The sequence below is a fragment of the Alosa sapidissima genome, chromosome 6 (genome assembly GCF_018492685.1).
Source record: "Alosa sapidissima isolate fAloSap1 chromosome 6, fAloSap1.pri, whole genome shotgun sequence".
In the NCBI taxonomy this organism is placed as follows: Eukaryota; Metazoa; Chordata; class Actinopteri; order Clupeiformes; family Clupeidae; genus Alosa; species Alosa sapidissima.
Genome location: NC_055962.1, coordinates 23346187 through 23372412, shown reverse-complemented (window position 1 = coordinate 23372412; position 26226 = coordinate 23346187). Strand labels below are relative to the sequence as shown.

The window sequence follows — 26226 nt, the reverse complement described above, 5'->3', positions numbered from 1 at the left end:
CCATCAAACTACAGATCCGCTACCCGATCTGGCAAACTTAGATAGTGCGGTTATAGCCGATAGAGGGCTGTGAAGCGAATGCAGAAGTGCCGTTCACCTTGTTACAAGTTGATGAACCACTGAAACGATTTTGGAAACATTATTTTAAGGTACAAAAAACTCTTTGGTGTTGCTTTAAAGGCTGTAGCAGGCCTAGTGTTTCTACATGTTGGCACAAAACATCATTTCTGTCAGAAGCCATGCAGGGGGTAACATGAGGTGAGTCAGACAGAAGAGGGGCCTGTCTTAGTAGCCTATTCCTGAATCCTGTCCCTTTCAAACTACGTTAAAATTGTCTGATTAGCCGCCAGCATAATAAAATCTCAATTAAAAGACAAAATCTTATTAGGCTATAGGTCCAAACCTATGAGTCTAAGCCTTAGTTAAAAAAAAGTGTAAGTAAGTCAAAGAACCACATTCTGTGTAATATAGCGTTTAACAAAGATACTCTAGTTTGTAATTCCTTTTAAAGTATACATTTTTAAGACAAATGGAGTCATAATACAGGTCCAGGGATGGATTACTGAATGGGCTTACTGGGCCTTCTCCACCCTTCTCTTTTCACAAAACTTACCAGAAGTCATCATTTAAAGGGTCATTTTTAAAAAAATAAAAAATCTTCCTGGGAGAATGCCTCAGGACCCGTCTATCTGGAGGACGGGGGGGACATCTGTGCCCAGGGGTTCATAATCCATCCATCCATGCCATGCCTATGTCTGTCAAAAGTTTGGAATACCCTAATTGACTGTTGTGATTTTTAATAAAAATTTTGCATGGTACTGTAGGAAATGTATTGAAATTCTGTTTGGGGGTCTCTCAGATCCCACCACAGATTTGGTCCCCCCCCATGTTGACATCATGACTACGGCCTTGTTGTCTAGCAGATACCAGTGAGAATTGAGTGTGGATAATGCAATATAGTGAGACAGTTAGAATCATATAGGCCTTTCAGAGTGATTTATTTTTGTGGAAAAAATGTGCTGAACAGGGCGGCGGTCATATTTTGTACCGCTCTGCGGTAGGCCTATATCTAGTTAATTGTTGTCTTTGTTTTGTGCAACTTGTAATTTAATTTTGTATAATTGTAACCGTACTGTTTCACTTTTGTATTATCTTCATTTGTATATGTGTGTTATGTCTTTAATAAAGCAAAAAAAAAAAAAAATTACCTGAGTTCCCTCCCTATAATCCCTATGATTTTGCATTCCTTTATAAAGTCAAAAGTAGCCTACTATTGTGCGGGAACGCAAAACGTATTGCGGGGCCGCAAAAGGAGCTCTAACTGTAATGTTAGGCTACCTACACTAGGCCTACAGTTGTTCACATCAAAAGTGAAAGTATCTTGCACAAATACAGCAACTCTGACACGTAGCAGTAAGTTTCACCCACGCGACAAAGGGATTGTTCAACCAGGTAGGCTTGTTATTTCGGATTTTAAAAGGTTACAAATAGAATACAAGTACATAATCACTTTAAATATGAATTGTGGGCCCTATTTGGTCCCAATTTTAGCGATCTAAACGAATAAAGTATGCATACGTGCATGGGTGTGGCTGTATTTTGCTACTTTGGCAGCGGTATCTTAATAGGCTGCGCGCTAGGTTAAATATAAGTTATTTGTAAGTTAATTAAGTTTGTTAATAGGTCATGGTTGTGTTTTGGGGTACTATGTAGTAGCCTAAACCAACGATAGTATCCCATTCCCTATAAGAGCCAGAGTGCTTGCACATAGCTTAGCTCGTTGCTATTATGACGGACTTTCAATAAACAAGTCTGTGCGGAGGGAACAGGACAAGTGGTGCGTGCCAATTTACATGCACAGGATTCCACCAAAGCTCGCATTGCTCAACACAGATGTGCGTGTTCCAAGTAGCCTACAATAGCCATTATGAATTATGAGCAATTATGTAGCCTAATTGGGAAAAGCATCATGTGAAGGGGGGACAAACTGAACAGCTTGAGCCTTAACATAGTGCACCCCATCCTATAGGCCTACTGATATTAACGTTTAGCCTAAGATGCAGTCCATATACTAAACTCCGATTATGGGACATAGTTAATCCTCCTAAAAAAGAGACATTGTGCCTTTGTTTTGCTAGGTGAATGAAGCTATCCATAAGGTTATATTAGCCTAAGAGTTTTACTACCCTGACTTAATTTATCCAGGTCATGCAGTGACTAACTTATGGCTCGTGTCCATTGATTTATTATCGCGACAAACACCACGCCGCACATAGCCCTATTTATTTCCAATGGTCAACGCGTTCGTGCACCTTGCGAAGGCGGCGCAGCAAAACTGGTCCGTGCCTCTTCCTTGTAGCCTATAGCCTGCTAATGTTATGACCACAAAGAATTTCCAGAATTATACATAAAGTGTAGAATAACAGACCTTTCATGGCTGATCAGTCAGTAGGCTACCTAAGTATTTTCAGATAGGCTAAACTGTATCTCTGGAAGATCTTAATCTGGTCTGCAGTGGAATTGCTTCAGAACATTATATAATTGTTCCACAATTGTAATTGTAATGTGGATTATGTGTTGGTTCATTTTGTACCTGTTGTAAATTAATTGACTTTGATTTCACAGTTAACGATGGTGAATGTTTACATGCACACCACTGGACAACATCTGGATTGTCATGAGGAGTTTAAAGAACGTATAGCTAATCGGGTCCATGTCCGGCAAGAGTCCAATCATAGTGCTTCTGATACCATTCTTGCATTCTGTACAATCACCTCTCGAGTTGGAACTGATGTTGAAGCTGCTGTCAAGGAGATCCCAGGTAGGCCTAAATCTTGTGCTGTGTGCAGTTTAACAGAACCTTGAACGAAGGCGACTAAGAGCAGTGTAAAAAAGAATTATGTAACAAATACCCAGGTAAAAAAGAAAACTATTAAAAGTATACTTTTTGAAAGTGTACTAAGTACAGTTTGTACTTTTTTCATCAAATCCAAGTGTAATTAAGTGTATTGAATTATGTATTAAGTTCAACTTAATACCAACTTGACTATACTTTGAGTGTAATTAGTGTGCTAAAATGGAACAACTTTTTTCAAACTTTAAGTGTTCTTAAGTACATTATACAAAAAGAGATTTTATGAGCATTCGAAACACAGTCACAGTACAATTTTGTAACATCCCAAGTGTATTGGAAATGTACTTAAAAGGCATTACAGTATAACTAATAATAGTGTAGTAGTGTATTTTGAATACACTCTTATCATCCTTTCTATTCATTAGGCATGCTTCTGTAATATTTTAAATTAACTTCAAATGTACTTCCTGACTACAATAAGTGACTTGAAAGTTTGCAGTTGTGTTAATAAAAGTATAGTCTTAAAATACTTTAAGCATTATAAAGGCATGCAATTTAAGTATAATATTAGCGTGATTTAAAATGTTACTATTAGTACTCTCCTACCTATTCTGTTACCTGACAAATTACACTTTGATTATGAGAAAAACATTTTATAGACATGAATGAAAACAAAACATAATATTCATCCATAACAAAAGTAAAACATTTTTCTGAAAGTTATGGATCTCTTGAGCATGTCTTTTCAAGTTGGATGTGGTAATGCGATAAAACATGCATTTGGGCGTATTATATTATTTCACTGTTTGGAGCGCTGGTCAGATTCCTCCTCGCTCACAGCATTTTCTTCCATGTTTGGGGAGCAGTTTCCTCTGAGTGCGCACGCGCAGAGAGAATTTGCGCGCACACATTTAATATCTACGTGTGTGAAATAATATATAATATAATACACCCGAATGCATGTTTCATCGCACAATTGGTTTTTGCCACTATTGTGTCGCAATACTCTACAGCCTCATTGGTAGACCATCAATTGAAAATGCAGATTTCATGAAAAACAAAAGTTGTTTACCCTCCTAGGTGAGAGAATTTGTCCTCTAAGCTTGACATTGTTTACTGGACACCCAGCCTACAAGCCAACAAACATGGCTAAATTTGTAATGCATGATCATTTATTGCTTATTTGTTTGCAAAGTCTTCTGGCCCAGAAAGAAAACCATGGTGGTTACAGATCATGGCTGAGGAGGAAAGGTACAGCTGGTAGAGTTGTGCAGTGAGTGAACTTCCCTCCCAACACTGAGATGTGGTGGCAAAAGCTGTGGTAGCTAACTTCCTTACTAGCACACCATCTTCCAGTCCAAGATGCATAACGTTTTCGGTGGCAACCCGGGGCTGGACAGCAGTCAAATGCATTGACCTTGGTATTAGAGAATTTGTCTCTGTTGTCTGTGAACAGAAAGAAGATGGACAACATTTTACAAGATAAACAATATTTTACACAGAAATCCATTGGCAATGATGAGATTAATACAGATTATCTGTACCTATTTGACATTTACTTTTTATGGGTCAAATTGGTATTGACACCATCTGTTTGCCATCCTGGTATGGGTAGACCTGGCCAGGTAGTCTTTCCTTAAAGCGTTGTGCACCTTGGCACCGATATGAGTGCAACCACCCTGTTTTCTGCATTTGATTACCTTAGATTCCTTTGTTTCCAATACAACTGTATTATTGTTTTCGGGTCAAATGGCATTTTAAATGGGAGTCGTAGGGGCACTAGCCTACTATTTTGATGTATGAATCAAAATCATCATGTATCAAAATAGTTCTGCCCCTACGACTCCCATTCAAAATGGCATTTGACCCAGAAACGACAATACAGTCAAGCTTAATGGTGGCGCTTCTGACTTAATTATGCTTTCAAACGAAAGTTTGACTCAGGTACATTCACAAAAAGACCCTAGGTTGCATTTTGGCTTGAGTTATGCTTTAAGAGTAATGGGACAAGGTCCTGGATGAAGAATATTTACCTTTACTGCTGATTATTTGAGGCGTTCAGACATCTCGGTTTCAAAACTGTCCAGGAACACCTGTAAAAACATAGTTAGGCTACAGATTAAAACTAGGTAAATTACAAACACTACCATGAAATGAACTTGAATGCTCTGTCAAACACAAATAATTAAAAAAATCTAAATCTATCGCATAAACCAAATCATAATATCAATTATGTAGCCTAAGCTTCATAGCACTAACTTAGTAGAACAACAGGTTTAATTCCCCCTCTAATATCAATGGTGGGAAAAAAAACGTTTTACTTCATAAAATGCATGTAATTTGTCCTGTAGACTCATTTTAAAAGATGTCTCCACGATTAAAGAAAAAAACAGCTACAATGTCATTAGCATGCCTAATGAGTGTGAAGTGTGACTAGCCTAGCACCATCCTCCTTTCTGTGAGTTAATTTAGCCTACACCACACATAATATTAAAGAACATTGGTGAACTTTAGGCAAACGTTGCTTAATAAAGAACACAATTTCTTCCATCATAGTTTGTCTAACGTTAGTGCTAGCCAACGCTTGTCAATAATCCCACAAACACAAAGCAGGCTAATGTAGTTTTCTTCTTGATGGGATCTGTTCGACGTTTATGACGTTAACGTTAGCTAAGCTAACGTGATCATTGCTAGCTTGTGCTAGCAAAGATAAAAACAAACTCTTGAAAGATTGCTAATCCATTAATTTAACTTTTCCAAAGACTACCTTAGGTCATAAAGAGTAAGCTACATCAGAATCATTTAGCAATATGCTTTGGGACTCACCTGATAACGAATAACTTGGCACTTTAGATACAACTGGCTTCAGCCCTTGTTATCCAATATGATGAGTCCTTCTGGCTCTGTAGGACCAACGTCTCTGGCATGACTAGAATTTATGGTATCTTTAATTTGGACACACCTGTAACCTTATACGGACCGTAAACGTATGCATTTTCTGGTCTCTACAGTCCATCTGTCTTGCAAATAAAGTTACAAGCATAGACTGTATAAAATAACGTTAATGTTTGCTCACACCACGTTTTGCTCGAAAGCTGCACAGATCCGCCCACTCCATTTCAAATTCAAACAGCCATGTTATTGGTCAACTGGACTGCCAGTGCCTATACATTTAACTGTATTGCCTATAAATTTAACAAAATGCCACATTCATCCTCTCACAACCTCTACTACATCACAAAGACACAAAATCAACAAAAGAAAAAATATTATTTGATGACCAAAACTGATAGATCAGTGTGTCTAGGCTAGGTTATTGCACATTGCCATCCATGCGGCTGACATATCAGGCCTAAAAGCTACACACATTAGTATTTCATTAAAGATGAGATGACTATGAGATGACTATGAAACTATACAAATTTGTATTAGGCCTACCAAAAAAATATACTTTCCATAAGTACACTATATTACAACTCTAAGTATTAGCAATTTAATACACTTAATCTTACAGTACACTTTTAAAAAGTACATTACAAAAACACTTTGAATATTGCACAATAAGTATATTTAATTTTAGTACACTGAAGTTGAACTTAATACTATGACTAATAAACTATACAAACAATGTATTAGGCCTACCAAAAAAATATACTTTCCATAAGTACACTATATTACAACTCGTATTAGCAATTTAATACACTAAAACTAAATAAACTTCTTTACCATTTAAAATACACTAACAACAAAGTACACTTTTAAAAAGTACATTACAAAAACACTTTGAATATTGCACAATAAGTATATTTAATTTTTTGTACACTGAAGTTGAACTTAATAACATCTACTTTGAAGTATACTTTCTAAAAGTACACATTAAACATACTTTACATAAAGTACAAAAAGAGTAAGCATACTTGCTTTATACTTCATGTACTTTAACCATATTTCTAACACACTAAAGTATACTACTTTTTTACCTGGGATAATTGTTCATTAATCATCAAAATGTGTAATTAATCAAATTATGATATAAAAGTCGGGTGTTCACTGTCTTGGGTCTACATATAGCCTACTCTGACTTATTGCGCCATTGTAGCCAATCAAGGCTATATTCCTCCAAGAGACTGGAAGGAATTGTTGTCATTTGACTGGCTGTTGCCCTCAAATTGGCTATCATTAACCTTTCTCCAGAATCATGGACTAAACCTCTATTAACCTATCGGTAACACTTTCTATGAAGGTTGTATTTATAACGCCCTATGAATGCATTCATAATGTTTTATAAGGTGTCTATAAAGCATTGTAATGCTCATTATTACCATCTATATGTATTCACAAGTCGTCATAACCAATTTCATGATGCATTATGACAGCTAATTATGAATGATTATAATTTTAATCTGAATAATGCATTATAAATATGATATGTCAAGATCTGCCTACTCACTTGTCAGTTTTATGATGCATCATAACTACTTTGCTTTGCTAAATGCGTATAGTGATGCATAAAGAGTTTTGACTTTTACTGTAGTCCTATATATATCTATAACTATAAGTATATGTAATAAAGTTATAATAATTTATACATCTCCCTATAGCACACAATTATAAACAGCTATGCAATATCATAAGTGTTATTTGTCAGCTCTAAGTAAAGTGACAAGAATATGACCCTATTATTAACAGATATAAGTTCACTGAGTAATTAAAGGGTGCAATGAACTAAGTATCGAATCTAGCATCTTTACCCCATATGCACAATATTATAAATCACTATGTTAATGTCATAGGTGTTATTTGTCAGCTTTAGGTAAAATAGAGCAAATGAGGTGTTGTTATAAATAGATATAAGGTTATTATAAACAAATATGAGGCACAATGAAATGAGGGCCTGGACAGTAAAGACAAAAGGAATGACAAATGAAAACAAAGTGAACTAAATGCATTCCTTTTGTCTTTCCTTTTGACTCTCATTTCATTGTAGAACTAGATGTACCGCATAGCGGTACAAAATATGACCGCCGCTCAGTCCTGTACATCCGTTCCGCGAAAATAAATCACACTTCAATTTGTCTCCATATTTTACTCCATCCCCCACTCTTGAAACTTTTGTGTATGCTTGTTTGGCATGCCTGAGTGTGTGTGTGCGGCTGCACAGAAAGTAGCCTACTGGTGCTGAAAAGGTGAATAGATTGTAGAATAGCCAAAGAAGATGTAGCATTGTTATAAAACCTTTAAAATCTCTAAACAATCACAAGTAGGCCAGTTCATCACAGTTCATCCATTGCAACTGGATTGATGAAAGGTCACTTACACCTGTAGGCTACATTGTTGGTCCCCGGGGACGAAATGAAATTTTTCCGTAAAAGTCTAGTGGGGCTACATACCCACCAAATTTCATGTACCTCGGTGGTTCGGTGTCCCGGGTATCAATGACCAAAAATTCAGGGAGTAGATGACTGGAAAAATTCTTGAATTGTGTGCATGTGTGCGTGTACAAATTTATGTTTATGTGTGTGGGTGTGTGTGTGTGTGTGTGTATGTGCGTGCTTGTGTGTTTGCCTGCGTATGTGTGTTTGTGCATGTGCATGCATGCGTACATATGTCTACTGTGTGAGTATGTGTCATACGTATGATTACTGTAAATGTATGTGTGTGCGTGTGTATCTGTTTATGCACATGTGTGCACATGGAATGGGTTAACATGACCCCTGGAGGCAAACATACGGAAAAAATTGGTCATCCTAGGCCCTACTCAAGATATTCACAGAGAACTGTGTCTGCCCTACCCTCCTTTCAGGGGGTCCAGTCCAGCGGGGGGGGGGGCTACAGATCAAAACGAAGAATGACGGTTCCATGCTATCCATGTGGGGGTACATGCCCACCAAGTTTCGTGTACCCCGGTCTTTCAGTGTCCCGGGAATCCTTGTTGGTGTACGGTCACTAAATGTACACATAAATTATTTTATTGTAAGGCCCCCCATGAACGAAAGTCCACGAAACTTGGCATGCATTCGGAGGGTGTCATAATGATCCTACATTTTCAATTTTGTGCAGTTTTGACCATGTCAGCCAGAGATATTCCGATGAAAACACCTAATTTTTTGCTTTTTAATTTTTAACTAGGTGGTGCTATACATGAAATAAGTGGTAATGGGATGGGTTGACATGCCCCCTTAAGACCAACATACAAAAAAAATGTGGACCTCCTAGGCCCTACGGTTCTCGAGATATTCACAGAAAACTGTCTCCGGCCACCTACAGGCCAGTTGGTGTATAGTAACATAAATTAATTTATTGTGTGGCCCCCCATGAACGGAATTCCACAAAACTTGGCGTGCATACAGAGGGTGTCATAATGATCCTACAATTCCAATTTCGTGCAGTTTTGACTATGTTAGGTCACAGATACCTTCAATTACAACACCTCATTTTTACTTTTTTGTGTTTAACTAGGTGGCGCTATACATGAAATGAGTGGTTATGGAATGGGTTGACATGGCCCCTTGAGATCAACATACAAAAAAAAAAAAGGTCCTCCTAAACCCTACGGTTTTCGAGATATTCACAGAAAACTGTGTCTGCCCTACCCTCCTTTCGGGGGGTCCAGTCCAGTGGGGGGGCTACAGATCAAAACGAAAAACGATGGTTCCATGCTATCCATGTGGGGTTACATGTCCACCAAGTTTCGTGTACCCCGGTCTTTCAGTGTCCCGGGAATCATTGACGGAAATTTGGGCATGCGAAAAAGAAAAAAAAGAAAAAAGAAAAAGAAAAAAAATCTGACTAAACCTATATGACCGCCGCTTCGCTGCGCGGCGGTCATAATAATATGGTCATATTCTTGTCACTTTACTTAGAGCTGACAAATAACACTTATGATATTGCATAGCTGTTTATAATTGTGTGCTATAGGGAGATGTATAAATTATTATAACTTTATTAAATATACTTATAGTTATAGATATATATAGGACTACAGTAGAAGGCAAAGCAAAGTAGTTATGATGCATCATAAAACTGACAAGTGAGTAGGCAGATCTTGACATATTTATAATGCATTATTCAGATTAAAATTATAATCATTCATAATTAGCTGTCATAATGCATCATGAAGTTGGTTATGACGACTTGTGAATACCTACAGTAGATGGTAATAATGAGCATTACAATGCTTTATAGACACCTTATAAAACATTATGAATGCATTCATAGGGCGTTATAAATACAACCTTCATAGAAAGTGTTACCAAGCTATCTAAGTGAACACGCCTCTTGAATTTCATTATCTTTAGAAAATAAACTTTTTACTTTTTAACTTAAAATATTCAAACTCATTTTGATGGTACATTGACAGAATTGTGTTCCTGTCATTGGCACTGTTCACCCAGGAATGCCTAATGCTCTTTTGCCACTTGTTGACACTCTGGGTATACTTGTAGCATTATTTATTTTTATGTGCAGAGCAGTGTGATAGACATTTATAGAAAAATGTCACTAATGCATTGAAAGGGTTAAATATGATTTGTTTACATTTTAAGTAAGTAAGTATAAGTATATAGTATTTTATTACAAATTGCATTTACCATATATCTGTAATCTTGTCTTTGTTTCATTTTATAGGGGGCAAACCTGTGATTCTTGTGATTTGTCACCACACCTTTAACGTAGACTATGTTGTGCCAGACAGTAGTAGATTCGTAAGCCTCCCAGATGTTGTTATTGTTGACATCCTGTTCCACGAAACCCAGGGGCTCCTGAGGTGCTTGCATAATGATGAAGAACTGAAAAGAGTAACAAATCGGCTAATAGATCTAGGAGCTGAGTATCCCCCTCTACCACCACCATCATCCAGCAATGGCAGCAGAACACGTTGGATTGGTGGTTTAATTAGTGCAGTAGCTCTGATAGTTGTAGTATGTTTTATTATTGTGATAATTGAAACACAACGGAAGCCGATGGGACATAGTAACAGCACCAATGACTCCAAAACGGTGACAAACAATCTGTAGTAAGTTGTTGTTGATTTGTCTCTATTTGGAATTAAAGAAATGGTCGTATGATCCTCCTATCCTATCATAAGTTAACTATATGAAATAAATATTTTTTGGTTATGGTACTTGGTAAATAATTTTATTCAAATTGTGTAACAACTTACCAGACTCGAAAGTGAGCAAAGAAGATCATCTCCAACTCCTCACTTCCTGCTCAGGACCTCTTTCAGCACCTTCTATCAGGGAGGCGCCACAGGTTACGACAGCAAACGCTTCATAAACACCCTTTACGATATAGCTATCAGGACTCTAAACTCCTCTTTCATCTGTCCTCATTTAACCTGTCATACATACCATTCACCTACATTTGCACTATGGATGTTTAATATATAAAGTGGTCAATTTGCACTATTAATTTAAACAATACTCATAATGTTCAAATCCCTTTCCCAAAAGCTTCCCCAAGCTTTTACTGCATTATTCTCTGTGTTATACTTCCGCTTGCGCATCGTGCTTCACAATGCCCCTTAGCTGTTCCAAAATCAGTGTAAACTACGGCTTTTCGTGGCTTATTGCTAAATTGCAATGAATGTAATTGTGTGTGTCTAAATAATGATATTAAATATGCATTACACCAATCAAGGATGCATTTCCTTTTTTAAACATTACATGGGTGCAATAAAAAGTGAATAGGTGACTGCTATAAGTTAGATCACACATCTGGACTGTGTAAACCAGGGTTTCTCAAACTTTTGTGGGCCGGGGACCCCTCATGGAGTGGAAAATTCTCCAAGGACCCCCTCATAATCGCAACACATAAAACTTAAGTTAATCATGTAGCTGTAGAGCCTTTTTTTCTGTTAGATGCTTATGCTATATGTATTTTAAAAACATAGAGTGCTAATACCACAATAGTCATGTTAGCAAACTTTGACAGTATGTAGGATTTTTTTTTAAGGATTGTTGTTTCTTTGTCAAATGTAGGCCTATTGTGTTGAACACATAGTGTTTGCTTCACATAACATTCATTTTGTTGGCGGTTAATTAACAGTAAAGTGTTTTGACGTATTGATGTAACGTATCAGCAGATCAAATACTGATACTGTAGCATTTTTTGCCATATAAGACAATTTCATATTTTGCAGCAAACTTTGTCAGGGACCCCCAATGCCCAAACAGGGCTTCCAAGATCTTAGGGCAAAGAAAACAAGAAAACAATCTGAGACAGTGCTGCAACTATTTTGGTCAGATTTAACATGGAATGAGCCACCTTCTAAACTGAGGCGAGTGCTCTCAAGGTGTTCTACTGCGTATTTATGCGACTAAGAAAATGGGCCTGCGCCACCAAATAAAGCCAGAGTAGAGGTTTACCTATTCAGACCAGCTAGGCTCTAGAACTTGCTACAATTACAATTTGATGAGAGGTACCACATATCTACTTTGTAGGAGCCATCCATTGTGTAGGCCTATGGTATTAAAACAATAAGCATCAAACATCCCACTCCTAGAGTATCCTGACTACTAATATGTATTTAAGTGCACTTTTGAGTGCCAAAGTTGTTAAATAAAGTATTATTTGTGCATATTGAGACAATCCTCTTGTAAATATACTTCAGGATTTACTCTGCCAGTGTTCAGTAGTGCATGTTTGTAGCACTCTCTTAATGAGAAACACAAACTGCAAAGCTGGGGCCAGATCGCTCCTGTTAGCAGTTTTTGTTACTGTTACTTTTAATTCACTCAGTTCCTTGTTGTGAATATAAGGAAAAACAATTTAAACATTTGTCTTTCAAGGTTTAATTTGGGAGTGGAAGCGATGTTATGTCTTGTTGCTGTGGATAACTATCTTGCAGCAAGTGTGTGTACAGTATGTGTGTGTTAACGTTTCACCAGTCGCAGGCTGATCTTCTAAGACTGAGCAAAATTTGTGAAAACACTCCTTGAATATTTTTGTATTTGCCGTTGGTCTATAATAATACAAAGGCATTGGGGAAATGCTCAATGTAAGCATTCCTATTTTCTGTAGAAATGCCACACACCTCTGTGGCATTAGCGACCTCCTCACATTCAATTTTGAGCGCCTGAGTCAGAGAGAGAAGACCAGAGCAACTTTATGAGTGATTAGCCGGGTGGTGATGAGCTATGGCTTCAGGACTGAATGGCTTGTTTAATAATGCACTTACGTCGTTACAAAGGGAAGGTATAAGACCATAGCTGGAGTTAATTAAACACACACACTTTCATAGTCACTTCAAAAATCATGTTGGGAAACCATGATAATAATTGAGGGTAGACATTACTGTTTAAAGTGGAAGTCACCAAATGTACAAACTGTTTTTGGCATAACAGAAGGTGGAATAAAAAGAAAGCTAACAAATATGACTGTATATTCAAGAATTTTATTTTCCATATATTACAATGAGGCAAAAAAACTGGTGGCCAAAAACTACATGCAAACAATATATCAAAATGGGTTCATTCAGTGGAAACAATGCACGTGCGCGCTCATACACACAGGAGCAGTGGACAGGATGTAGGGGTGCAGGTGGCTGCAAAATAACCAACTCTGTGGTTACAGGTAAAGTCCTTCTGGCGTGCCCTCCTGCTTCTTGTACAGAACATTCTCTTTGGACTTCTTGAAGTCCTCGTTGGTGACCTTCATCCTGCGCTCCCGAAGGGCCATGAGCCCGGCCTCAGTACAGATGGCCTGAAGGGGGGGGGGGGGGCAGAGGAGAGAGGAAGGAGAGAAATAAATAAGAGAGGAGAGGAAAGAGGCAAACGGAGAGAAAAGGAGAGAGGAGAGGAGGTACACAGGGAGAGAGAGAAAGGAAGAAGGGAAGGAGAGATAGGAGGGGAAGGGGGAAGGAAATAAAAGATAGGTTTACATACAGAGTCACCATTTGAAATGGAGACACTGCTGAAAATAAATCATCCACCAATTAACAGATCAGAGATATTCATAACAGTATGTATATATACCCTACAGTCTCTGTTAAAAAAAAAAAAAAAAAATGTTTGAATGCGTTGCAAGCTTTTGTGTGACACCTCTGCCACAAGGGGGCAGCAGAAACATTCTAATCTCACTCCTAGACAATCCCTTCAAAGGAAACCTGAATAGTTTGGACACAACTTAACCTGTAGCTACTACTGTTACGTCCTAAGACCTATTCATTTAGTTGTGTTTTTTTCTTAATGGGTATTAAGTTGACATTTTCGGATGCATTGCCTGTGAGTTGTACTGTGCCTCTTGCTATCATGTGCCATGTTCTGTCTCTGTGTCTCTCTGCTCCTTCCTGTCAGCAGGCCCTTAATGTTGCATGGAGAAGGACACTGGCCCATTTAGTAGTGTACAGAGAGACAAGAGGCAATGGATACATGTCTGGCTGCCCTCCCCACTCAGTATGTGTGCATAATGTTAGAAAAATATGCAATTCTGTGTTAGTCCAACTAAAACAGAACTTTTAAAATACCTGTTCAGCATGATAGTCTGACTGAAATCACCAAACCCAGATAACATGGTTGGGAGTCAAATTGGTCCTGCATGTATACGTTCAACTGAACCCACACTAGCCTAGGCATTCTGTGCAGGCTTTGACCCGGAAGTAACAGAGGAAGCATACAGTAGTCGTCTGCCTTCAGATAACACCATAACCATGAGGGATAACATGCATCTCATTTGTAAAGCATACAGCACACATGAAATATACAAAGCTGTAAATTTGTTCAATTGACCACTCGACGGTACTAATACGTTATGTCAATTGTTTGTCAATTGTTTTGTTCTGTGGATAGGATACACGGGTCAACTGGATGGAGCCAGATCCTAACAAGCTGAAAGGGGGCATATTATAGTGGAGTTGGAAATACTTCATTCAATAAGTCGATTCCCCTCCTATACTTGTATACAGGGACAAGGACAGTAGTCCAATTAAAATGACCTAGTTGAGCTATAGCCATAGCTTGACTTATCTGTGCTTAAATGTACTGAGTGAGAGACCTTCCCCTCTCCTGCTCCAGACAGTTGTTGTTGCTGCTTGTGGTAGTTAAAGTGTTGCTCTTGTTGCTTTCTTGTGTGGCTGATGCCGTTAGTTGTGTGGTGTGCTGTAAGCTCACCCTTTTTGTGTTGTGTGTGCTTGTGTGGTAAGTTTTTTAAAATTAGACTGTACCACATTTGTGCAGTGTATCTTAAGTGTAAATATATTTGTACATACCTGTTTTTTTAAATAGCCATATACTTTTTGGAAGCTTTGTAGGGAGGTTGAGTGCCATTTTGTTTAACCTTTACTGTATTCTACTGTTTTTGGTTAGTTAGGGAGTGAGGTTGGTTTCTACTGTTATTTCTGTCTTTTAGTTTTTAGGTAAATTAGTTCCAATCTAAATAGCTAGTTTTGGTGGATTGTGTTGTTGTTCCATTTTGTAAATATATATATATATATATATTTGCTTACGTCCCCCTAACCCCTAAGCTAAAAAGGGTGACGCAACACTACAAATAAATATGGTTCTTTTTCCAACTTACCTTAATGTCAGCACCAGAGAGGTCATCTTTGGCCAAGATGAGGTCATCTAAGGTCACATCGTCGGCCACAGTCATCCTGCTGGTGTGGATTTGGAAGATGCGCCTCTTTGTTTTCTCATCTGGCAGGGGGAACTCGATCTTACGATCAATCCGTCCTGGAAATAGCCACGCAGTGGGGAGAAGTGAGTGAGTCAGTCAGTCACGCAAGCACGGAGAGACACTGACTACGTTTCCATGCACACCATATACCAATTAAGGACCATATTCTGGTTATGGTAATATTCAGAATACAATGTTTCCATGTGTAGCAGAAACATAATACTCTCATTTACATGTTAATCAGCATATGCTGAAATAAAGCAGTGACGTGCAGTAGAAGCAGTATCGGAGTCATGACGTCTCAACGGTCTCGGTCCCTGAATTTCATTCATGCCTGCAAAATAGGTGAATATGGCCAAATTAGAGCCTCTATTGTTTTGCATTCTAGCCTTATAATATGCCGCTTTGAGGGCTTTTCACTGATTCTTCATCTGCTAGCACTGCACTCAAACCTGCGTTGTTGAGCGATGCTTTCACCCATCGAGAAATTCCATCTTGACATTTAAACGTTCAGCTTTTAATGCATATATATCTTCACTCTAGAAGTGTAAACTTTTTGCCACACTATTGGTGACTCATTTTCAGTTTGTGCTAATCGGGCATCTCTTATTCAACTCAAATCAAAATGTGCAATAAGAAAATGGGTTTACAACTTGTTTTCTTCCTGTAAGAGTTGCTGAAAATCACTGCTCTGTTGATCACCTGACTAAACACTTGACGTAACACACCAAAAGGGACTCCTCAACTTAGATGAGCATCTCTGCAAACCAGAGGAGGCAGAGTTATATTGCCTAACAGGAGTTAACAAGGTTGTGGAGGTTAGCTTTTAACACTTTAATCCATGTATGGGAAACTGTCCCATAGAGGTGCTGAGATATACATAGGTTATATGCATCACTGATGCATTGCAACAATAATGTATGTAGCGATGAAACATACTGTAATTTCCCAACTATTAGTTGCGGCTTATACATTGATTTTGCACAATTTCTTCAGCTATGAAATAGATATATAGATACATATATATATATATATATATATATATATATATATATATATATATATATATATATATATATATGTCATCTCATAGTTGCATTTTTATCCTTGCTGTGAATATTCATTATCTTATTATCTTATTATCTTCTGTTCTGTACATGCCATATCACTACTACTACCATTACTTCTACTACCACTACTACTTTTAATCAACCCGACCGCAACTCGGACCGCGAATAATAATTAGGACAAAATTATACCCGACCCGCAATCCGACCCGCTTATTATGACCGCTGCTAGCGAAGCGGTCATATAGGGATTGTCAAAGTCCCCCCCGGTAAAAAATGAAAATGCAATATTATTCTGCTTTAATCGCCCCTATCTTCAGTTAAGATGTTCAGAACTGCACCAAATTCTATGTGTATGATTGACCTGGCATTCTCTGGGGGTATGCCAAGTTTCGTAGAATTTCATCCATGGGGGGGTCTAAAAAAAATTAGGTTATGTGTACATTTAGTGACTGTACACTCATTGGCATGTAGATGGCGGTGCACACATATACACATGCACACACACACACACACAGGCACCCACATACTATCGGTATTAGAACGGCCGATACATAATTACAAATTCAGTAGGATTAAAAGAAAGCCAAAATAAATATTCATCATCATGGCTGCATTTCCAGTATTGGCGATAAGTAGTCGTTTGTCCACTAGATGCCGCATCGTTGCAGTGAGACGTAATTTTATTGGAAGTTAAAAGTGGGTTGGAAAAACAATGGACGCTTCCTACAAGGACTGTAGTTTACCACAGAGAACGTCTAATAAGGATAGGATGTTCACATGAAATGTAATTCCCATTTCTTCTTGAAGCCGAAATAAATCTGAGGATGTTTATCGGACATGCTTGGTTTTTACTGCAGGTACGTTAATCTTATAATATCAATAAGGACCTAGGTAATGTTACCGTTAGCGTTGGTTGAGTGATGGAGGCCAATTTGATTGATTGCATTTGTAGAAAACTATAAATGCGGTTATACCAAGCAAATTGATAGCAGCACTGTAATTGTATCTTTCGACTGTCATTTGTTGCACGTGCTACAAAAATCATTCTGTGCAATGGAAGATTTACCAACGTTACACCGGTCTGATACAGTTTTGCCTATACATGTGAGACTGAGACGCCTGTTTATTTTGTTTTAAGTGCGTGCAGGGTGTGAGAGGGGAATTGATGTGCTTTGATTCCAGCTTGGTAGTTGTAGTCTGTGAAATTAAAAAGCATGCGTGTGTGAAGTATCCAAACAATGACACCTTCATTTCATTATGGCTGCTTTAGCAACACACCTTAAGCTACTGTGTAGTGGGTCCCATTTAGAAGTGGCTACTTCATTCACGCTTTCCTTGACTCATGGAGCTGCGTGAATTTTATTACAGCTTTGCCACGATATGGCAGTTTAAGTCCGCTTGATACTGTAAGGCGTACGCCATTGGTTTCCAAAGGAGATTTTATTTGTGTTGCCAGCATAGCCTATTGACAATTTATGTTGTAAATAGGCCTACCTTATAAGCCTACCTGTAGCTTAGGGAAGCTAACAGCTTTCTATTAGGATCTAGTTTGTTAGTTACAGTTTTGTCATAACTCCCTGATGCATTTTTGCATTTAGAATAGCCAGAGCGTGGATATCTCAATCGGAAAATTAAACAATATCGGGTGCCTATGGACTAGGCTGGGTGAACCCAGCCTGATCTGCCCGCTATTTATTTTTTGATTTCTTAAAAGATTGAGCTTGGTCTGGTGAAAGCCAGACTAGCCATGGACCTCAGTTACACAATGCAAGGGAACATGAATCAGCCTATATTTGCACGAACAATAACGGACAACAGCTCTTTAACTTTGGCCCGTTAAAATGTGAATGAACAGTAGCGACGCATTTCATCAAGGCCCATTTGGACAGGTCAGTTATTTGCACCAGTGGTTAGATGTAAAACAGCATTTCGTTTCAGACTACTGTTACTTAATTTGTGCATTAACAATAACGTTTCAGACTACTGTTACTTAATTTGTGCATTGACAATACTTATGAATAATTACAATACTTATATTACATGAACTAAAGATGACTAAAATCTTGTAGAATGTAGAAGAAGAAACATTCACAAAAAAATCCATCCATCCAAAAATGACCTTAGTTTTTGATAGCTGTTGAAAACGGCATGGAACTGACAGAGATGTTTTTGTTTATAAATAAATAAATAAATAAATAAATAAATAAATAAACAAACATGCTGATACCTTTTGCTTTTCCCAAATACAATGTAGCCTACAGGTGTAAGTGACCTTTCATCAATCCAGTTGCAATGGATGAACTGTGATGAACTGCCCTACTTGTGATTGTTTAGAGATTTTAAAGGTTTTATAACAATGCTACATCTTCTTTGGCTATTCTACAATCTATTCACCTTTTCAGCACCAGTAGGCTACTTTCTGTGCAGCCGCACACACACACACACTCAGGCATGCCAAACAAGCATACACAAAAGTTTCAAGAGTGGGGCATGGAGTAAAACATGGAGACAAATTGAAGTGTGATTTATTTTCGCGGAACGGATGTACAGGACTGAGCGGCGGTCATATTTTGTACCGCTATGCGGTACATCTAGTTTACAAAATGTGTGCTTTTGGTTATAGCCTGCATGCAGTGTGACAGTAGGCCATTTCCGTAAAACAAACTAATTTATTTAGGCATGCAGGACATAATGTTTGCGCAGGAGAGAGAATGAGAATAAGAGCGCAAGCTCGCACGCAACCACCAAGGATTAGAATACTAGGATAAGATTTGAAGGCCATGGACATACATGTTTCTTTCGAAAACAGAAATGGTGAGGCAAGGTAGGCAAGAGAGATACATTGCTGGTCAAAACGTTAGCGTAAGAACTAGTTTATAATGCTGAATGAAGCACAAAGCTTTACTAAAGCACATCCACTGTTTAAAGTCACAAACACAACGAACTGTAACTTTTATGCATGCGCGAACCTATACATACTGGTAGATATGGCTGTGTAGTCTGTGCCATAACATTTATTCCTGCAGGCTGCCCGTTTTGGCTGTCAAACTTTTAAATGGCTTTGCAAGAAGTAGGCCTACATAGACCATAACTTACTGTCATCTTCTTTAAGAACTTTTCCCAATATTTCTTTATTGTCTTTATTATTTTAACTCTCGTCTTCAGCTTCTTTACTGTATTGATGCTAGCCTTTTCGTGATATTTTAAGTAGGCCTATTTGTAGAAAATATATATTTAATTAATTTTAACTGACCCGTCCGCAAATGACCCGAATATCATTAAAATATTTAGTTTATGACTCATAGCCGCGGGTGACCGCGGTCATCTGCGGGCGACCGCTTCATTTCGGGCAGACCGCGCAACACTGGTAGGTAGGTAGTCAGGTAGGGTATAGGTATTTTGATCTGGGGAGTAGTGCTCTGCCTCTGGTCCTGACCTGGTCTGATGAGGGCGGGGTCCAGGGTCTCGATCCTGTTGGTGGCCATGATAACCTTGACGTCTCCTCTGGAATCAAATCCATCCAGCTGGTTGAGGAGCTCCAGCATGGTCCTCTGGATCTCCCTCTCACCTCCAGAGTTGGAGTCATATCTTCAGAGGACATCGCACAACACACCAGGTGTGTGCAAAACACAAGTTAGTAATCAGTGCAGCAGAAAGGAAAACTATGAAACAGAAAAAAAGTATTCATTTATTCAGTATTTGAAACATATTTTATAACATTTACTTTTTCATTTTTAATCAATAATTCATGTCCAGTGAATACAATGTATAAGTTCAGACCAGTGATCTGGCTGAAGGAGGGACAGAGCTCCATTGATAGGGAGCATGACTTAAACTGCACTGCTCAAAAAGTGCAGTGTTGGCTTATGCAATTTAAAGGAGAATTCCGGTGTGATATTGACCTAAAGTGTATTGAAACATGATACCGAGTGTGAACGTATGTCTCATAGCCCATCTCGGCTTGTCCCCTGCACTCCAAAATCTGGCGCTAGTTAGCCGATGCTACCAACAGCTTTTTCAATAGTGGTGCTTCGGCATCGGGCTAGCCATGCAAATAAATCACTGTTTTACACCCATTTACGAGGCTCCAGTTCCAGTTTCTTCCAGTAGCAGCAACTGGAATCCATGCATTTCCACTGAATTATTTTTGGAATCTGATCCCTTATCATACCTGTTCATTCTTACTCGTTGCTCGACTTATCGTGACTAAATTCAAGATGGCTGCAAATGCTAAACTTTGTGAAGGTACTGTCTGTACAAATCGTCTTGTAAGTAAACTACCAGTGCTTTTTCAAAGTTCTCAATGTCTCGTTTTAAATGTCAGGGCCCTCGGAAGTCTACCAATGAAGTGTGGAGATACATTGAGCCTCGTAAATGGGTGTAAAACAGTGATTTATCATGCCGAAGCACCACTTTTGAAAAAGCTGTTGGTAGCATCGGCTAACTAGCGCCAGATTTTGGAGTGCAGGGGACAAGCCAAGATGGGCTATGAGACATACGTTCACACTCGGTATCATGTTTCAATACACTTTAGGTCAATATCACACCGGAATTCTCCTTTAACGTAATCACTCTAACATGTGAGATCTTTCAGAGTAACAGCTCTAAAAGCAGAAACATTTTAAAATGTATGCACGGTGAAATCTCCAAACATCAACGTCTACCTCTGCCCACACATATAGAATTTTTGATAATGTTTACTAACCTCTTGGTGCCGATGGCATCAATCTCATCAATGAAGACGATTGATGGGGCGTGTTCCTCCGCCACCCTGAAGAGCTCTCGCACCAACTTGGGCCCGTCGCCCAGATACTTCTGGATGAGCTCAGAGCCCACCACGCGCAGGAACGTAGCCGACGTCTGGTTGGCCACAGCCTTGGCCAGAAGAGTCTTACCTTTAACCCACAGAGGAAGGTTAACATGTGATGCTGTGGACTGGGAATACTGGCCAAATGACCATCAACCCACTGACCAAAGCCAGCACATATAATTTTTTCTAATTCCTAATTCTCTTAGCTCAATTTGAGATGAGTGCAGGCCAAGTCAGGTTAACGGTCACTGTAACATTGAATTTAAACTATTCTTTAAGGGCCTTGATTACAATACAATTTATTGAAAACAATGGGCAAAGACAACGTTGCTGTAAATCCTGATATTAAAAACACACCACTGTTGTAAGGTAAAGTAACAGGGATCAAATGTAAAATTCCATGTCTTTTCCCTGACAAAAAACCTGAATATCCATGACCTACTATATAATGAATGCCGCATATTGTTCAAGAATCTTTAACTTTTTACTAATCAAGCAAGCAGAAAAGCTAATAATCAGACATACACCAATTCTGTGTGGAAATATATTAGTTTGTAATGTTTATATTAATGTATTCTTTTTGGAAAATTTAAACTGCTACTACAAAATTCTGTGATATTTCATGACTTTGCCCCCAAAATGAAAAAAAAAAAAAAAAAAAAAACCTGACTTTCCATGTCTGGAATAAACTTTCCAAAATTCCTTGATATTCCAGAAATTCTATGACCCGTGGGGACCTTGAAGTAAGGTAAAAGATTAAAGCCTAACCAACCTGTTCCTGGTGCCCCGTAGAGAATGACACCTTTGGGAGGTTTAATCCCCATCTCCTCATAGTACTCCGGGTGTGTAAGAGGCAGCTCCACTGATTCCTGTGGACAGGTGGACCCACACATCAGTTCCCAAACTTTTAAGAGAGGGCAATAACATGTATGGAGTATGGAGAAAACTACATAACACAGATTACAGCTGATTATTGATTGCTTATTTTACTGTTGACCATGACAGAACAGACAGACAGACACTCATATTCAAACACTCACCTTAATCTCCTGAATCTGACCGTCCAGTCCTCCAATGTCAGCATACGTCTCTTGAGGAGCCTTTTCCACTTTCATCACAGTGACCAGTGGATCAGTGTCATCCATCAACACCCCAATTACAGCATGAACCTGTAGGCCAACAGAACACAAATACCTCATCAGGTCAGCACACCCACGATTACTCAATGACAACCGGGCCCCAGACTGACTTAGTTAACTAGGAGCACAGTAGCCCCTGACTGAACATCTTAGGAGCACAAACAGATCGATCTGCAACGCAATTATTCACATTTTCCCCCCATCTCAACTGTATTGATTATAAATGCTTTGGTAATAAATACAGAAATTACAATGAACTTTAAATTATATATGCAATATGTAAGCTGTGTAAACTCCTTCAGCCGTTTCATGCCTAGTTTCACACAAAATGTGACTTAATATATAAATTATTATACGTCTTAAGATAGTTCCATTTTAATTGCAGTCATTTGCCTAATCTGGTGACTAAAGTAAATAAAAGTACACTTATGCTTCGTTGGTCATTGACACATTATTACAGTTACAACTTCTTGGACTGAAACTGTATCTTGTGTTTACCTGTTGCTCACAACCTGCAGCTAAAGTAAAATGGGTTAACCAGTGAAGTTCCTGTCCGATAACTTCTGCAGGAGGATCCAACAGCCTAATAATGCAACTATGGTCTGGAGCTGAAGCAGAAAAGGCTAACATATTTCTCGATAACATTTACAAAAATCCATGCGAAGAAAACACTATTCAAATTAAATGAATCCACTGAGACGTTTGACGTTTGTTTACTCTTTGCCACTTGCATGCGTTACGTAAGATTAAACGGAGAGCCTCACGCAAGACTTTTTAGGTTTCAAGGTTTATATTTTTGCTGTCTGCCGTGCAAGACTGAAATAAACATAGCGGTGGTGGCACCTGAAAGCCAGCGGCAGATAAGCGCTATAGGCACTCCAGTTGAGAAACGCTGGACTAATCACCCCGGGACACATTGGCCTACACTGACAGACTGACTCCCTCGTTTTTTTCAAAATGGGGAAAATGTTCAGATCGCACATGCGTGAGTAGTTGTAAAAAACACTCGCTAGGTCTCAAAAAATGGTCTCAAAAAACTGGTCACAGTTGGGCTCAAACACAAACAACCTCTTGCCAGGTTCACTGACTCTAATAGCGCTAAAAGTTCACACCTTGCCAGGTTCACTGACCAACTCTAATAGCGCTAGAAGTTCACACCTTGTGGTTGAGGAGCACGGAGCAGCCAGGCTCTAGAAGGTCCTTGTCCACGAAAGACAGGATGCTGACATAGTGCTCCGAGCCCACCGAGGTGGACACGATGGCGTGATTGTCGTCGATGATCTCCTCCAGATTCCCCACTGACATGGGGGTTCCCCTCAGGTCATCGACCTTTGACCTTTCCTCCTATGGGAAAGACACATGACTGGGGTGAGAAAAGGTTTTGATGGAGCTGCTATAATGAGGCTTTATTGACAAAGAGACAATAGGAATAGTTCTGTGGGTGCAATTTTGACAAGAGTTCACATCTGTAGACAGCTAAATCTACTGCATTGTGGGCTGACAACACCAAGACTGGGTTTCTCCTTACACCAAAAACAAAGCTTGGCTAAAACACCACTCCTGTTTCCTGATTAAATCAGTACAGTACAGTTTATTCCTAACATATACATATCTCCGCATGATATGATCTCATATCTCATCATAGCCTACAAAATTAGAAAGCAGAATCAAACCTTGCGAAAACATAGTAGCTCAGAAAACTTAATAGCCCATTTTAGAAGAAAGAAAGTCAATTAATTATCAATAAGCTAATTTTGGGATGGCATGTACCTCTTGCTTCTCCTCAAGAGGCTTCATCTGCTCCTGGTTCCTGATGAATTCCTCCTCCATCAGCAGGTAGTCTTTAATCCGCTCCTGCTTCAGAAGCTTCAGCCTGCACTGGGTGTGTGGCGTAACTGGGGAGGCCACACAGAAAACAAATGGTCATTTACAAGGGTCGTGTTTACCGGAGAGTCCGATATTTTCCAGGGTCGTGTTTATAGAACTGTGCTCGGCTGAATATCCTCCAGTGAGATGTCTTACCCAGAGGTAGCTTGCTAGCAGCATCAGGCCCCTTGGACTTCTTCTTCCTCTTCCCTACTCTGGAAGGAATGGGAGGCTCATATTTCTTCTTCTTATCCTGTCACAGGAACACAATACAACATAGATGTCATAAGTCTTTTTCTCAGGTTATGTTGAAATTGTGTGGGCTGGAATTAGGGCTGCACAATTAATTGATTTTTAATCTAAATCCTATTTGAACTAATACAATTAGCTAATAGCAAAGGCTTAAATGAATCGTGCAGCTCACAAATCTATCCCAATAGTTAATCTGGTCACATCTATTACTTTTATATTCATCCTCCTTGTGTGACAATGAAGCACATGTTCACTTCTAAAAAGTGGCCCAACTTAAAGCACCATTTGGAACATTGAACTGAAGCTTGCCTTTCAAAAATTATAACAAACCAAATCACAATATCTGTCAGAAAAATTGCAACATATTTTCCCTGAATCGTGCAGCCTTGTTTAAGGTAAAAAAAAAAAAACTGCTGTGATTACCTTATCGTCCTTCTTTCCACCTCCAGGACCATGACCTCCACTTTGGTTTTGTCCCTGTAGAAAAAAAAATAAAGTTAGTGAGCCGCAAAGTACCGCAATAAACAGTTAACCAAACAAACGACTAACGATAACAGTACCGTTTTCTTGTTCTGGCGTGAAGCTTTTGAATCGACAAACAAAACGGTTGTTGTTGGCGCTCAACAATGCAGATCCCAAGCTCTTTCCCTGATCTAGGTTACCTTTACACACCTGCTATGGATTCACCTCAAGTCCAGTCCCTTACCCAGTGGTACGAGAACCCAGTCGACATAAATGACATGATCTAGGCCTAACGTTACTAACCTGAGTCACTACTATGACATTGTGCTAGCTAGTAAGGTAAAATCATGTTTCACGTTTATTTTTCTACTAAGAAAGTAAGTGCTCAACAAGTAATCGAATAAGTGTCTGTACTATAACACCAACATTAAGTCATCTAATATAACATAGATAGATTGTAAGCAGAACAGTCTGTGTGATATAACTTAAGGCCAGCTACGACTTCAGCTAAACAAGATGTTGGCTAACAGCTAGTTCTACTGCTATGCTAACAACAAAATAACATGTCAGGACTGGTAAACCTCTAAATTAAAAAGCAAACATATACTAACAGATTGATCCAACACAACGCTTTTCGGGTAGGCTGTTTCAAACAGCTGTTGTTGTGGTCCCTGATGTAAATTAGTGTTCGTTATTATGCTAGCTACCTAACGTTAATATAGATCCCATAATCGGGAGTCGTTTGCTTCACTGAATTATTGGATCAAATAAAGAAATCTGTATGTGTCTAAAACCCTTCAGAATAGGACTGGAGTCCAGTTGTGTGATCTTGAATTAGACACCACAACAATTTAATTATGCTTCGTTTTTAACGTGAAAACTTCGCCCACAAAGAAAATGCTTGCTCACTTACCATAGCTGCTCGTCTCTCAAGATCTACGTCAAACTACGGGTAGTAGTACTAGACAAACAAAGCGTTCAAATTAGACAAGTGCTATTTTTGAGATATGTGCATCCTAGAGGCATTATTAGTACTACTTACTTGGGAACAGGACTTTTTTACATAATTAAGGTGTGCTGAATCCAACTAGCCCTGTTGCCAAGCTGAATTTTGAGTTTTTGACCATCTAATAAGAACAAAATGGTTGTCAAAATGGC

At 38.8% G+C, this 26226-nt stretch overlaps 1 protein-coding gene and 2 long non-coding RNA genes across 4 annotated transcripts; 1 reads left to right on the top strand and 2 right to left on the bottom strand.

Moving 5' to 3' along the window:
• The first annotated feature begins 1348 nt into the window (after nucleotides 1-1348).
• LOC121711064 lies at nucleotides 1349-11489 on the top strand. The gene is made up of 3 exons (XR_006032231.1): nucleotides 1349-1452; nucleotides 2626-2821; nucleotides 10481-11489. It is a non-coding gene; the product is annotated as an uncharacterized LOC121711064 (long non-coding RNA).
• On the bottom strand, nucleotides 4005-5961 carry LOC121711066. Of its 2 annotated transcripts, XR_006032233.1 has the most exons (3): nucleotides 5681-5961; nucleotides 4888-4947; nucleotides 4005-4300 (listed from the first exon to the last, which is right to left on the bottom strand). It is a non-coding gene; the product is annotated as an uncharacterized LOC121711066 (long non-coding RNA). The 2 variants fall into 2 exon arrangements; XR_006032234.1 differs by lacking the exon at nucleotides 5681-5961 and having other exon boundaries at nucleotides 4888-5023.
• Nucleotides 11490-13230: 1741 nt separating the features above from the next.
• On the bottom strand, nucleotides 13231-26062 carry psmc1b (proteasome 26S subunit, ATPase 1b). Its single transcript, XM_042094318.1, has 11 exons — nucleotides 25982-26062; nucleotides 25030-25083; nucleotides 24511-24607; nucleotides 24259-24383; nucleotides 23647-23832; nucleotides 22390-22518; nucleotides 22122-22218; nucleotides 21245-21434; nucleotides 19976-20127; nucleotides 15371-15525; nucleotides 13231-13558 (listed from the first exon to the last, which is right to left on the bottom strand). The coding sequence occupies exons 1-11, from the start codon at nucleotides 25982-25984 to the stop codon at nucleotides 13424-13426; spliced, it is 1323 nt and encodes a 440-aa protein (XP_041950252.1). The 5' UTR covers nucleotides 25985-26062; the 3' UTR covers nucleotides 13231-13423.
• Nucleotides 26063-26226: the final 164 nt, after the last annotated feature.

Coding starts and splice junctions, on each gene's coding strand:
- psmc1b (XM_042094318.1), bottom strand. Junction 24,608..25,029: donor GTGGAAAGAAGGACGATAAG/GTAATCACAGCA, acceptor TTCCTGTGACAG/GATAAGAAGAAGAAATATGA. Junction 24,384..24,510: donor TGCTAGCAAGCTACCTCTGG/GTAAGACATCTC, acceptor TGGCCTCCCCAG/TTACGCCACACACCCAGTGC.